At 43.7% G+C, this 16,361-nt stretch overlaps 1 protein-coding gene across 1 annotated transcript; it reads right to left on the bottom strand.

The window, feature by feature from the left end:
- Positions 1-488: 488 nt before the first annotated feature.
- Positions 489-1,388, bottom strand: LOC142196955 (taste receptor type 2 member 39-like). Its single transcript, XM_075266927.1, has one exon. The coding sequence runs from the start codon at positions 1,386-1,388 to the stop codon at positions 489-491; it is 900 nt and encodes a 299-aa protein (XP_075123028.1).
- Positions 1,389-16,361: the final 14,973 nt, after the last annotated feature.

Below are 16,361 nucleotides of genomic sequence, written 5' to 3'. Positions count from 1 at the left end.
GGCCATCTTGGAGAACCAAGCACAGATCTTCTGTGGATGTCGGCTGCTTCAATCCTTCTATCTCTCCATGTCATCTCAGACAGACTGGAGGATGATGAGCTCAGGGTGATATCTGTGGGAGACGTATCATCAATTCCAGGACTTCTCCAAAAGGTCAAAGATCACACCAAATTTTGATCCCATAGGAAGAAAGACATGGCTTATCTCCTTAGACACCTACAGAAGACATAAGTGGGATTTTTTTTCAATGTTTTTATGTATCTTCCTTCCTTTGTTTCCATTGAAGGGTTCACACATAACTTTTGTTCTTCCTCATTCAACGCCATAATGTTTTTGAAATAAAAAATATTCAGACATGGCAATAGTTTTTGGTGATATCAGTCATACTCTTCTGGCAACACAATTGTGTCACAATAAATATTTTTCTGTCCGGTCCATGGCCTAATCGATGCAATTGATGGAACTCATGGGTGTTGTTGAGGGATTGGTCACTTTAGATGTCCTAACCAGGTACAAGAGAAGAAAACACGGAAGGAATCTTTCAACTCTTTGTTGTTGACAATTAAAGAAATGGAGTGCAGACTTGGGTAGGCGCAAGTGCAGAGGAAACAAATGGAATTTAACACATACATTTCGGAATGTGTAGTAATGGCCAATATGACGTGAGCTACAAAATACAAAACATAAAACAACAGGAAGGAGGCCATGCTCCGAATGACACTGAGATGAACGTCTCGTTGACTGTCACTGAAGCCGGAGTCTCGGCTGCTGAGGTGTCTGGTGTGTCTCACGAGGGACACAATGATAAGATAAATGGCCACACAACATATCATGAATGGTATGATGGATCCTGCAAAGAAGATGATGAACATATCTAATAGAACTTCTTCTATGGCTCCTTTTTCGTTGCTGGTGGCATTAAGGATGTAAAAAGAAAAATAAGACCATCTGAAAGGAAAACTGGTCGAAAAAGAGATGGCCATTGAGATGAGAAGCAGCCAGGGGACCATCTTGGAGATGTTCATCTTGAGTCTCGTGAAGAGTCTATTGTTGTAGTTTGTGATCTTCACACAGTAGAAGACACATAGCAGCGAGCCCCACCACAGACCGCAGAAGACCATGCACATGATGGCAGTTTCGATACACTCAGGATTATCAAATGGGTACAGAGACCAACCAAATAGGAAAAAAATAATATACTGCAAATATAAACTTAGGAGTATAATTCTCACTAGCCCCAAGCCGATAAGAAGAACGTTGACGGTTTGAAGACTCTGACATCTTATCCACCAAAACATGTTTGCGATGACTATAAATCCATTCAGCAGTAACCCGATGGAGACTATGAAGCAAGAAATGGTTAAATTAAGAAAAACTTCAAGGAGCATCTTATATTCAGGCAGGTAAAAACTCAGATTCTGTAGAAGCAGCAAAAATCAGATATCCAACATCATTACGAATTAGTCTGTACCAAGAGTGACTTTCACTGATAGCAAGGTGGAATACGTGGAGGGTTATTTGTATTGTGCTTTGCATTATATTTGTCTACTAATTTACATATGGCAAATATAGTTCTAGTGTAATTAAAAAAAGCACCTAAGACATAATAATAATAATAATAATAATAATAATAATAATAATAATAATAATAATAATAATAATAATAATAATAATAATAATAATAAATACAATAATGGCAATAATAATAATAATAATAATAATAAATACATTAATGGCAATATTAATAATAATAATAATAATAATAATAATAATAATAAATACAATAATGGCAATAATAATAATAATAATAATAATAATAATAATAATAATAATAATAATAATAATAATAAATACAATAATGGCAATATTAATAATAATAATAATAATAATAATAATAATAATAATAATAATAATAATAAATACAATAATGGCAATAATAATAATAATAATAATAATAATAATAATAATAATAATAATAATATACAAATTGTCATATGGGGCTTGATTTTTGTAGGACAAATTCTACTTCCTAATGGCACCATTTAATATTGCATAAATTTAACAGCATTCGCTGTGCTAATCTATAGGTCAGTAGGATTACAGCTTTACCAAATGTATACATATACTCAGGGGGGAACCGACTTCTCCTGCCACCCGAGGCGGACAAAAGAAATCCCCCCCCCCCGGGAGGAGGGGGCGGGGCGGAGCGAAGGGGCATGGCGGAGCGGCATTAGCAGGCAGAGAGCAGGCATGGAGAGGACCTGCTCTCTGCCTGAGCGTGATGGGAGGCCGCTGGAGCAGTGTTGCTCCAGCGGCCTCCCCAATCCACCGCTCGGTGACGCTAAGCCAGTCCAGGACAGCTTGTCCTGGACTGGATTAGGTAAGCAAAAATGCCGCCCTCCCCGGGGCCCTGGCATAGCACCGCCTGAAGCGGTCGCTTCAGGTCGCCTCATGGGAGGTGCTGCATATACTCATTGGCAAAAAAAATCCCACACCAAGAAGGAGTTGTGCTGGCATGAAGACTTCTCACTGTAATGTAATGATGATCTATGGAGGTGATGACAATATTGCAGCCAGAGAAGGTTATTGCGCAAACTGTACAATTGGGCGGAGGCTCTAGGACCTTTTTGGGCACCTCTAGTCTGGATACAAGATGATGTATGATTAGGCCTGCAGGTCCCATTTGATATCCTTTGGCTCATTTTATGGCTGGGCCTGTAGATCCTGCACAATTATAAGTTGGCAAAGTTGACATCTCAGCTGATCCCATAAATACTTGATCGGCGAAGACTTAGACATTCCTGGGAAAGCCTTGCTATGTGTGGAAAACCATTATCCTGCTGAAAATTTCCAGTTGTCCATGATACCATGACAACACAAGCTGACAGAATGTCCTAAACATACTGTAGCACTGAGCTGATATTACTACTAGGATTGACTGATTGTGGCTTTACAGATCATTACACCAGCAGTTGGAGCAATGCGTCACTCCACAGCACAAGCAGGATTATGAGGCTCAAAACCAGGTCTCCATACTAAACTCAGTGATCATTTGATCACAAACAGAGCTTGGATTCATCACTAGAGGTGATATGGTCTATAACAGTCCAGGTTTTCATTCTTGATACCACCAAAAACAAAGGTGATGGTGTCTGGCTGTCAATGGCAGGACTTGTAATAGGCACCATGACACCAAATTTCCTTTTGCTAAACACATGGAAATGGTCCAGGCAGAGGGAGGGGGATGATCCTATCTTCTGGTGGTCTATCTGGCCCATGTGAAGACCGTTAGCCATGAGTTCTTGTCCTCATACAGCCACTGCTCCCAATACATCTTAACAGATAGGACAGAACAGCCTAGGTTGCCGGTATTTCTTTCAAATGGCTATCCTGTTTCTCTAAGCTCAATGATGCTCCTCCTCACAAAGTCTCTCATATGGGCAAAATGTTTTTGAGTGCTTGTTAGAAACATGTAAAGCAGTTAACAAACTCTCAGCAACAGATACACTACCCAAAAGTCCATGAGTGAGGGTCGGGCTGGATTCTTCTCCCTGCGCAGCGTCTCCCGTCCTCTTCCGGCCATGAATTCACTCTGCTAGGCATCGGGCCTAGGCCAAGCCGACTGCGCATGTGCGGGCATGCGCAGTCGTCTCTGCCCAGGCCCGATGCCTAAGCAGAGTGAATTCAGAGCCGGAAGAGGACGAGAGACGCTGCGCAGGGAGAAGACTTCTAAAGGTAAGAGAAGAACCAGCGTTGCTTGGCAATGTATAGCATTCTGCCAGTCAACGCTGGTTCTGCATCGAATCCTAACTTCAAACAGCTAGTAGTGTTCGATCGAGTACGAGTATTTCAAATACCGTAGTATTCGATCGAATACCTACTCGATTGAGTACTACTCGCTCATCTCTAATTTTCAGTCTTAATACCTTTGAAAATTAAAAAAAAAAAAGTTTTTGCATCACCATAGCTGTAAATATATATTATACATATATACAAGTTATGGCATTGTGGCCTCTCCAAAGGGTCCCTCTGGCACATCTGGGTTACCTGCCCTACAATTAGCCCCTTCTGGGAGGCAGTTGAAAGAGAGATCAAGACCATTTGTCATGTAAATGAAATTAGTCCTGTGAACCTATCTATAAAACACAGTGTAGAATACTGTCAGGGCTCCTAGGAACCTATCTATATAACATAGTGTATAACACTGTCAGGACTCCTAGGAACCTATCTATAATACATAGTGTAGAACACTGTCAGGACTCCTAGGAACCTATCTATAAAACATAGTGTAGAATACTGTCAGGACTCCTAGGAACCTATCTATAATACATAGTGTAGAACACTGTCAGGACTCCTAGGAACCTATCTATAATACATAGTGTAGAACACTGTCAGGACTCCTAGGAACCTATCTATAAAACATAGTGTAGAATACTGTCAGGACTCCTAGGAACCTATCTATAAAACATAGTGTAGAACACTGTCAGGACTCCTAGGAACCCATCTATAAAACATAGTGTAGAACACTGTCAGGACTCCTAGGAACCTATCTATAATACATAGTGTAGAATACTGTCAGGGCTCCTAGGAACCTATCTATAATACATAGTGTAGAACACTGTCAGGACTCCTAGGAACCTATCTATAAAACATAGAGAAGCTGCAGAGCTCAGTGCACACAGAGATGCAGCAGAGCTGATGGGTATCCTGACATAATACAGTGACTTGGGCATGTTAGATGCCCCCAGACATGCTCCCCCTGCTGTCCCAGTTGCATTGCAGATGTGTTGGCATCATTTCCTGGGGTGTCATAGTGGACTTGGTGACTCTCCTGATTAGAATGGTGGGATCCCCTGAAACAAAGCATTTTTCCCCATAGACTATAATAGGGTTTGATATTCGTCTGAATAGTCGAATATTGAGCGTCTATTCGAAACGAATATCGAATATTTTACTGTTCGCTCATCTCTAGTTACAACATATCATTCCAGTCATGGAATCAGAACATGATCAGCAGGAAAATCAGTATCAAACTAATGACAGTATCTTGTATATCTTGTAGGGTGGTGGTAAATAGATGCTTTGGTCACATTTAATCCAGGAAGCTAAAAGGTTACTGGCCTCTTTCAGAGTGATCCTTATGATAGGTTACCTACATTTTAGCTCTTTAGGCTGAGTTCAGATTGGGTTTTTTGGTCCGGAATTTGACGCGAAGGCCGCCTCAAATTCTGGACTAAAAACCTGGTAGCTGCGACTGGATGCCAGTGCAGTACAACGTCATCCAGTCACGGCACTCCACTCCGGATTAGGCCAAAATGAATTGGCCTAGTCAGGAGGGAGTATCTTCAGGTGGACGTCCGGACGCGGAATCCGCCTGAAGAATGAGTATGTTGCTTCTTTTTTTCGCGAGCGGGAACAAACCGCTCACAGAAAAAAGAAATGACCGACTCCCATTGATTTCAATGGGAGGCTTTTTTTGGTCAGGGTTTTGGTGCTCTTAAAGGGGGTCATCAAGATCAGAAAACTGCTTAATGAGCGAGTGCTAGTAAGATAAATAACAGACAATAGAAATATTGCTTTACAGGCACGTAGGTGCAATTTTATTTATCAGAAAAACATAGCTATAAAGTTAGAATGAAAAAAGAGAAAAATACATTTAGACCAATCTACAGTATTATCCTGCAAACTACATGTAGAAATAACAAAGTCATCTAAACAAAAGCCAATTGTCCTCATGTAGCCACACAGCGGAGGAAGGCAGGGAGGATCGGAGTTGTAGTCGGTCCTTGTTGGGGTTATAGTTGCAGTAGTCAGCTCTTATAGCCCTCAGGGATTCCACAGGGATTGGTGCAAGGAGGACAACGGTGTCAATGGTGGTGATGGTAGTATGCCTGGAATACTCCCTGTAGTAAGTCCCCCATAATCTCATGGTGATTGGGCTGTCCTTCATGGTAGTGCAGGGTTGAAAACTCAGGAGTCAATGATAAATAATGCAACACCCCTTGCTTTACTGAAGTAAGACAGATACACAAGACTCTTCCATAAGACGGAGGCACAATCTTGGTGATCACTGGATTGAAGATGAGGTTTCGTGATGGTAGGGCAGAGTGTTGTCCAGTTTTATAAACATTGGTTCTTGTTATGGCATTAAAAAGGACGTCAATTAGGATAGAAGACAATTGCATTTTAAATAGTATAATAACAAATCAATTATGGTAAAATAATATTGCATAATGATAGTTGATATGTGATAGAATACGTTGATTACGATATAATGTGATATTGTTTATACTTTTGTACAATGCTAGATACAAAGATTAACTACTTGCAGCAACACCAAGAGCTTATCATTATAGAAAGCAACTGCCAAAGACAGAGAAGCCCTGGGAAGCAACACCATGAAGAGCGTGGGGTACAGAGTTTCTGTCTTCATCAGAGCGTCTTTCAACTATACAAATTGGCTGATACAATCTACTGTTGTATATTTTTTGTTGTAAATTTCCCTCGTAGCCTAATGTCACACACACTAGTCTAAAAAAAAGCAAGCGATTTTCTCGTGATATTGACACTTAAGCTGTCTTGCACTGACAAACTGGGTCTGTCTAACTAAATCATTCCAGCTCACACTACTCTCTTTTCCAGAATAGAGAAGGGCATGACTAAGATGGTGAACGTTGAGTGTTGTAGCATTTACTTATTTCCAATCACATTGGTTTGGTCCAGTTAGTTACATTTATCATAAACACATCAACTCTTTCAAGTCCTAGTACACAGTAGAAGATACAATAAGTCCTTCAGTAGTGATCCCAGATTGATTAGGAATGGTAGCCCATACGCCAGACTTAATAACGGGCCTGATGGGTGCAAGGAACATCTGATTTATGAAGAGGCTCCGGCTTTTCCATAACTAAGCGCACGCCCATGATGTCTGGTGTGTTGTCTTCACTAAACAGTTACATATTAGAGATAAGTCAACCAATTTGTATTGACTTGAGGTTTTCATGAATTTTCAAAACATTTTGAGATCGGACAAACCTGAACTTTTTAGAGTTTGTTATCCATGGATCACTATTATTATCTAAGGTCTTTTCACCTTCCCTCACTTCTCCAGTGCTCCTTCCTGACTTCCACACAATGGTGGTCCTCTTTGTCCTCTTCAGACCTTATGGGTGGCATCACAGGCCATGGGGACCACTGAGGCTAATGACTGAGCTTCAGCAGTTCCACAAGGGCCCATAACATAATCAAAGAGGCCGTGTCCACTCTGAGAGGTAAGGGAGGTGAATATTAGTGTTGCGTCATCTCCCTTGGGTCTCTGTTTATTATACGCTGGTGTCTGAAGAGACCTCACAGTATAATAATAGAACTTCCAAAATTATTCAGATCTGAAGTGAAAGTGGTTGGCAAATCTCATGAATGTTTATTAAATGAACCTTGCAAGATTTGCCTATCACTATTAGAGACTCATCCAGGGATGCAATAACAAGAAACAATAAGAAAAACATGCCGTGACAACAACTCCTTCTCCATCATCCATCTCCAAACCTTGACTGTTATATTCTATAGAATTTGTAGTGTCGGTAAAGGTTTGGAAACATGAGCAGAAAGTCTACAGGCAGGAATGGACGCTGAAAGGTTCCATTGGTCCATATTTAGGGATTAGGGTTCAGCGATCGGGATCAGAAAAGATCGGATCCCGATCGGCAATCGAGCAAATTTCCCGATCGGGGTCGGCTGGAAAATGATCAGAAATTGGATTTTAAAATCGATCCTGAAATCTCAAGATCGGCTCAACCCTACTGTCTATATAATATGCAATTAGGATTGAGCAATCGGGATCGGAAAAGATCGGATGCCGATCGGCGATTGAGCAAATTTCGGGACACGGCTGGAAAATTATCATAAGTCGGATTTTAAAATCGATCCTGAAATCTCAAGATCGGCTCAATCCCACTGTCTATATAATATACAATTAGGGTTGAGTGATTGGGATCGGGAAATATTGGATCCCGATCAGCGATTGAGCAAATTTCACTATCGTGATTGGCTGATCGGAAATCGGATTTTAAAATCGATCCTGAAATCTCAAGATCGGCTCAACCCTATTAGGGATCTGTAAAGCATTATACTATAGATTATAATGTACTGTGATCTATGCAACAAACAATACTACAAGCAAATCTGTAATATCAAAGTTTCTGACTTTAGTTTAGCTTCTAACTAAAATTTTACACTGCTAATAAAAAATCCTAGCCACGAGCTCCTCCTGTAAGAGCATTGAATATAGAGATATATATTGTCTTTAGCTCACTGTTAGAAGAGATTATGTAGAGGGAATGGAAAAACGGAGGAAAACATGATACAATTACATTGACCAATCTCGTAATGTTAGAATGATTTAGTCTGCCTAAAAGGAATAGATTAACAATTGTGAAATACATGATCTGTAAGAATAAGAAGAGGCTCATACTCTTCACAGCACCGAAGTAAGACGTTAAGTTTGGGCTTCGAAAACCAGACCCCGAGCCCCTCATCCGTCTGGTGTGTGTCCAAAGAGAATGAAGTAAGAGGAAGATTGTGATACAGAATATCAGAAATGGTGGACAGGATCCTGGGAGAATTATTAGGAGCTCATTGGGCAATTTTAAAACTGGTTCACCATTGTATACAGTAATCTTTTCCATTGTACCATTTGTTGAATTTTTTGGAATCAAGTCATTAATATAAAACCCAAATGGAAGACTAGAAGACACTGAAATGAACAGAGAAGCCAAGAGAAGCCAAGAGATGACTCTGTGGAGCTTGTTCTTCAAGAAGATCCAAACCTTCCAGTTGTAGCTTGTAATCTTCACACAGTAGAAGACACAGAGGACGGCGGCGAACCAGAGATTGTTGTAGTTAAGGAACATTGTTTCAACGGTCACAATTCTTACAATGACCGTGTCCAGAATAAGCAACGGGTAGAGCAAAAAATAATGAAAGCAAGGGAGACGCTGAGAATGTATAAACTTCTTGACATTGACAGACAGATCAGAATCTTATAATAAGCTTGAAGAGATCTCTGAGTTTTCCATTTTAGGAAGATAGCAACCAAAATAGTCACATTTACCATGAGTCCTAGGAAGCACTCAGTATACAGCACTGCTAAAAGTATATACTCAAGAGGAGAAATCTTCATATCATCAGTGATGTTTTTGCTCCCTCTATGATGGATATTTGGTCTTGTGATCTGTGTGTGAGGATCACGTTCTCCTGCTTCTTAATACTAATGTTGTTCCCGTCTCTCATGTAAATTCTTAGATTATTTCTGACTTCTATGCAAATTTTTTAGCCGGTTAGAAGTCCAGTAAAACCAACATGGACTAAATAGTAAGTTATGTAAGCTTAGTCTAGGGAAAGCATAGACTGTGACAGATCTGGATCTTTAACCTGGCAATACACATGAGATACCTAAGAAGATCGGACTTTTGGCTATTTTTTTATAATATTAATGCTGTACCTTTCTTTGATGGAAAATCTAAGAATATTTTTGTATTTTATGGATAATAAAAAAAATTGAATAATAACAATTGCAATTAATCAGAGACTGATTTGGATCAAACAAAAGTCGATCTGTTTTTTTCCAAACGTTTTAAGTATTGGGTTGTGTCAAGGTTGTGCCACTGGGCTCAGCCTCATCCTCCTGTGGTGTGTAATGTCAGCTAGAGGCCGTAAGAGGCCTGTAGGGGACTTTGGAGGACCACCAGACATTGTTAGACACTGTTAGGGATCATGCACACAGAGTTTCCTGATTGTTTTCCACCTAGGAGCCCTGACAGTATTCTACCGTACACTATGTATTATAGATAGATTCCTACCGGTAGGAGCCCTGACAGTATTCTACACTATGTATTATAGATAGATCCCTAGGAGCCCTGACAGTGTTATACACTATGTTTTATAGATTGGTTCCTAGGAGTCCTAAGAGTATTCTGAACTATGTTTTATAGATAGGTTCCTAGGAACCCTGACAGTATTCTACACTATGTTTTATAGATAGGTTCCTAGGAGCCCTGACAGTATTCTACACTATGTTTTAAGATGTGAGCTGCCAAACCCAAACTGAATCTTGAGAGCTTTTCCCATCTCTACTTCTTTAGAACTTTTCTTATACTTCTTAAGGTGTCTTTATTTGTGGGACAGTTGTATTTTTTGTTTATACCATTTTGAGGAATGTCAGTTTTTATACAGCATTAGAGATGAGCAAACAGTAAAATATTCAATGTTCGGTATTCGTTTCGAATAGCCGCTCAATATTCGACTATTCAAATGAATATCGAACCCCATTATAGTCTATGGGAGAAAATGCTTTGTTTCAGGGGATCCCACCATTCGACTCAGGAGGGTCACCTCAGCAAATGATGCCAAAACCTCTAAAATGCAACTGGGACAGCAGGGGAATCATGTCTGGGGGCATCTAACACACCAAAGCCCCTCTATTACCCCACTATCACAACCTAACAACTACACACTTTCCACACTAAAAAAAAACCTCTATCAAAGTGGGAAAATACCTGGAAACCTTTTTTACTCCCTAAATTTAAGCTCAAAAAACATTATCAAGCACGCCTTACAATCACGTTGCCCATGCACAACCACAGATGGAATAGACAATGGGAAATTCAAAAGCCCTCACCCTTAACTGTCATTTTGAGTGTGTGTGTGTGTGTGTGTGTGTGTGTGTGATGTGGTAAGACCTTCCAAAATTGACTTTTCTAGCCCTTAACATGAACCCTTCCAAATTAAGTTACAGGCCCTTAAGCTGAGTTACCAGCAGAGATTGAGGTCCTTCAGGTGACTTCAGCCTTCTACCTGCAGAGTTTTAGGCTCTTTGGGTGAGTTGAGCCTTGCACCAGCAGAGTGTTAGCCCTTTTAAAATTCTTTGCCCCTAATACGGTGGTTCTTCTTGATGTCTGGCCCTTCCTTGGGCCTGAGGACTGTTTTTTCCCACCCATTTGCAATTCTTGCACTTGGGGGTTAATAGGACCACTACAGACTGTAATGCTCCAATTAACCTGCAAGTGAAAGAATTACAAGGTGGGTGGGAAAAAAAACAGTCCTCAAGCCCAAGGAAGGGCCAGACAGACATCAAAAAGCCCCCCTCCCCCAGCACCCCAACCCTTCCCTAGCACTCCAACCCCCCCATCATCATAAATCTAGTATTTATCCCCTATCCGTAGGATAGGGGTTAAATACTTGAAAAATCACAATTTCTTCTGCAGAAGCTTACCTGCTTCTGCTCTTCAGCCTGTGCAGCGGTCTTGTGAGACCACGTAGGACGCAGGCATACGTCGGGTGCGGGCCTGATTATGTGGCCACGTCACCCGGCATGTGGGGAGGAGGGGGCGGTGCGGAGCAGGCAGAGAGCAGGCAGGGAGACCTGCTCTCTGCTAAGGGTGAGGGGTGGCCGCTGGAGCAGCGCTGCGTCCAGCAGGATCGCCCCAATCCACCGCTCACTTTCCCTGTCGAGATGGTGACACTACGCCAGTCCAAGACAGTTTGTCCAGGACAGTTTGTCCTGGACTGGCTTAGGTCAAAAAATGCCATCCCCCCCGGGGCCCCGGCATAGCGCCACCTGAAGCGGTCGCTTCATGAGAGGTGCGGCGCTGCATATCCCTGTGTATGACCTGCTTACGTGAACAGCAGCCGCTGATCACGTAAGCAGGTCATATGTAGGGATATGGGCCAATGAATGAAGACCCGGAAGTGCTGATCGTGAGTTTTGTACATCTGCGGCCCGCAAAAAAGTCTCCAACTTTGTCTCTAAAATTTAGAGACAAAGTTTGAGACTTTTGTGAGGGCCGCAGATATGCCTGTAAAGGGCCCTTGGGACGCATGTTTGATATGCCTGCTCTACAGGGTTCTGATCAGGTGTTCATCAAAGTCAGCTCCCCCAGTTTCTGCACCATGAGTTTCCATGGGTGGCAGACTTATGTGAAATCCTATCCCATCCTTTCCACTGGAAACAAAAGATTAGCATGTGCTCATTGTAAGCCGTGTACCGAGGTGGGCTCCCCAGGATACAGCGAAGTCACGAACAAAGGAAGTGAGTCCAATTCAATTTAACCAAGATAGGACTTTACTTAGTTTAGATAACCTCTTTTGTCCAAAAGAAGACTCCCAGGTATTACATTTACACAGCCTAGAGGCTGGGACCCTGGTGTTATACAGCACGGTGCCCACTAGTGTGGCCTTCAATATACTCCAAGCTTTTACCTACCTGCAAGCTGCGCCTATGCAGCTGCCTGTTACCTGTTATTACCCTATTACACAGGAACAATTCAGTGTGTGTGACACAGGCATCCGGCGGTGTAACACCAGGGTTTACAATCTTATCACAATACTACTAAATTTCCCCCAAACCAAGTACAACTAAGCAAGTATAATGGTTAGTTAGCTTGCAAGCCAAACAGTGTAAAGTTAAACTAAATGTTGCTCCCAGACTTCCTTACAAGTCCCTCCCTGGGAGATATAACTCTGTAGAAATCCTCTGTGACTTAGTCCTTTTACCAGACAGGTAGATAGTTCACCAGTATTGCAGCCTGGGGTGATGATTATACCTAACTAACTAACTACAGGCTTTTTACTCAGTCCCAGCAATATGGTGCAACACTTGCAGTGTGGTGTGTGCACGCTTACTTCTGTTGGGTACCTTTTAGTCTCTGTTAGCATCCGGGTGAAGAGGAGCTCCTCGGACAGCATGCGGTCTCACTGACAGTCTCACTTCTCAGCCAAGTCTCTGACAGTAATCTTCTCCTTAGGATGGTGTCTGGACAGACTCTGAAAGTCTCAAATCCTCAGCTATTCTTGCTGTGGCTTCTCCCTCCAAGGACCCTCTCTGCACAGTGATGTCTCCACAGCTCTCTCTTCTCCTCCAGGTTACAGCACACTCTGACTCAAAATGGCTCCTAGAACCTTCCTACAACGATCAGGGTCTCCACATCAATCTTCCAGGGGCATGCAGCCTTTTTCCTTTTACTTGTTATCTCGCAACAGCGACCTCTTGTGGTCAAACAACAAAATGTCAGGTTATGAAAACACCAACTCAATTACACATTGCACATTCACTACACAGGGGCTGTTTCACCCTCTTACATGCCACCCCACTAGAGGTTGACGTCCCTGGCAACCTTTCCCATATAAACTCATCTTGTGCATAGCGCTGTGGGGGTACCCCAGCATTGGACCTGGCTGTCCTACGCAGAGTCACAGAATCAGGGGCACCCGGCACACCCAATGATGGCTGTTCTGCAGGTTGTACAACTCCCTCCCTGGGCGGCAAACTAGACTCGACTTGGTTCCCTGGATCGGCTGGGGCAGGGACAACCCACCACTCATCGTCTAAGGGGGTTTCCCTGGTAACAATGCTAGGAGCCTGTACCACCTCGTCGGCCACCGAGTGTTCAAAATGGCAGCGTCTTAACATGTTACGGTGAAGGTTCCTTGAGGGTCCTCCAGTCCCTACTGGCTGTACCTCATACACTGGAATATCAGGGTCTACCTTTCGCTTCACAACATATGGTACCGCCTCCCACCGCCCATCCAATTTTCCCGTTGGCCTCTTGGCCCTGACAATCACACGATCACCTGGCACGTACTCATCCCTCTGCACCGGCCCTGGGTTGGGGTGTACTATTTGTCTCATGCGTTCACCCACAACCTTATGTACTGCTCTCAGTTTGCGACGGTGTTCTTGCGCCCATGCGGTAGTGCTCCTTGGAGGAGGCTGCATTGGATCTGGCATGTGGAGATCCTCAATCTCTTGACCTGCCCTCCCAAACATCAACATGTGTGGAGAGTAACCAGTGGTGTTGTGTACTCTATTGTTATAGGCCCACATCAGTTCAGGTAGATACTCTGGCCACCGAGCTTTTTGACTATCCTCTAGCGTCCGCAACATCTGTATCAAGGTGCGGTTGAACCGCTCGCATGCCCCGTTCCCCTGTGGATGATATGGGGTCGTGCGAGAACGTTCGATCCCATAGAGTTGATACAATTCACTCATCAAAGCCCCCTGAAAGCACGCCCCCTGATCTGAATGGATTTTCTGTGGACACCCAAACACTTGTATAAAGTGTTTGCAGATCGCTTCGGCAGCAGATTCAGCCGTCTGATCTCTGGTGGGTACAGCTACTGCATACTTTGTAAAATGGTCCGTCATAACCAAACAGTAAGAATGTCCTGAGGTAGAGTACCCAATCTGTACATAATCAATCATTAGAATTTGCAGGGGGGCAGATGTTTGAATAGTTTGTACAGGGGCACGTTGTTCGGGACTTTTACTCAGCCCGCAGGACCGACATTGAAGACATGCCTTGGACACCATCTTTCCCAAATCTGGACAATACACAAATCGTTGGAGCCATTGGTACGTTTTGGCACTCCCAAAATGGGCCCCACTCTCATGGGCTTCCTGAGCGGCTACTGGTCCCAATGACATCGGGATGACAAGCTGTTGCCGGTGCTGCAGCTCTGACTGTATGTATATGGTCCGACATAGGAGTCCTTGGATGACAACCAGCTTATCCCACTGTCTCAGTAACTTCTGACCCTCTTGGGTTAAGCTAGCCCGCTCATTCGGCCGTGGCCAGATCTTAGTCCGGATCCACTCTTTCACTTTACATAGGTCCGGACAGCTATTTTGAACCCTTTCCCAATCTTCCAATGTCTTCCCCAGCACCATCGGCATCCCTGAAGCCACCCCACTTGAATGGGTTATGTTCTGGAATGGCGGTATTCTGCCGAGGTGTGGGATTTCACTGTCTTCTAGCCCTTCCTCTCCACTCTTGGTTGGCAACCCCACAGGGACTCGGGAGAGGGCATCAGCATTGCCATTCTCTCTCCCTGATCGGAACTGGATACGGTATTGATACTTGGAAAGGCGGGACATCCACCTCTGCTCAAGGGCACCTAACTTAGCGTTCTCTAAGTGTGCTAAAGGGTTATTGTCCGTCATCACAATCACTTCTGCACCCGTCAGATACTCTGTGAATCTTTCAGTCATGGCCCATACAAGTGCCAAAAGCTCCAACTTAAAGGAGCTGTAGTTGTCGGGGTTACGCTCTGACTCCCTTAAGGACCGGCTGCCATAGGCAATCACCCTCTCACGTCCATCTTGAACTTGAGATAGCACAGCTCCCAGACCATGTAGACTTCCATCGGTGTACAACAGGAATGGCTTATCAAACTGTGCATAGGCCAGGATCGGGGTACTGGTCAGAGCTTTCTTTAACCCCTCAAAGGCTTCTTGCTGTCGTGGCCCCCACTCAATGGGGCGATTCTTGGGTCCACCAGCTGTGCCTCTCAGTAGTTCATTTAGGGGGCCAGCCCGATGAGAGAACTTGGGTATGAATCTCCTGTAATAACCGGCCAACCCTAGAAAGGCTTGTACTTCACGCAGGGTTCTTGGTTGGGGCCACTTCTGGACGGCCTCCACCTTGCTGGGCGCAGGTTGTACCCCTTCCGGAGTGACTACATGTCCCAAGTACTCTATTCGCTGCTGGAATAGTTGACACTTCTTGGGCTTGATTTTTAGCCCATGATCACGCAATCGCCCTAGGACCTGCCGCAGCTTTTCGAGATGATCTTCAAATGAGGACCCAAACACTACAACGTCATCCAAATATATCAATACCGACTCAAAGTTTAGGTCACCCAAACAGAGCTCCATCAACCGCTGAAATGTCCCTGGGGCATTGGACAGACCGAAAGGCATTCTGTTAAACTCATAGAGTCCCATGGGTAAGATAAACGCTGTATTGGCCTTGTCCTTCTCGGCCACTGGCACTTGCCAATATCCACTGGCCAAGTCAAGCGTTGAGAAATACTTGGCATGACCGAGGGAGGATAGTGACTCTTCAATCCGTGGAAGGGGGTATGCATCACGGACGGTCTTAGCATTTAGTTTCCGGTAATCTACGCAGAAACGGAGACTTCCGTCTTTCTTCCGCACCAAGACCACCGGAGCAGCCCATGGGCTCTTACTCTCCTGGATCACTTGATTCTCCAGCATGCTAGCCACCATTTCTTTCACCTCCTGATACATCTTGGGGGGAATCTGCCTATACCGCTCCCGAATAGGCGCAGCGTCGCCAGTGGGGATTTCGTGTTCAATGGCGGTAGCACACCCGAAGTCTTCATCGTGTCTTGAAAACGCCTCCTGGAATTCCCACAGAGTGTCCTCCAGAAGCTTCTGTTGTCCCGGGGTCAGAGACCGGCGATCTACTCTCATCAGAGACATGATCACTTGGCCATTCCACTCTGCCGTTGGAGGCTGCCTTTGCTGGACCTTCACAGCATAGGTCCAAGACGACCTCCCATCA

The sequence above is a fragment of the Leptodactylus fuscus genome, chromosome 3 (assembly GCF_031893055.1).
Source record: "Leptodactylus fuscus isolate aLepFus1 chromosome 3, aLepFus1.hap2, whole genome shotgun sequence".
Lineage (NCBI taxonomy): Eukaryota > Metazoa > Chordata > Amphibia > Anura > Leptodactylidae > Leptodactylus > Leptodactylus fuscus.
Note: the sequence above shows the minus strand (reverse complement) of the source record. Positions and strands in the feature narration are given on the sequence as shown.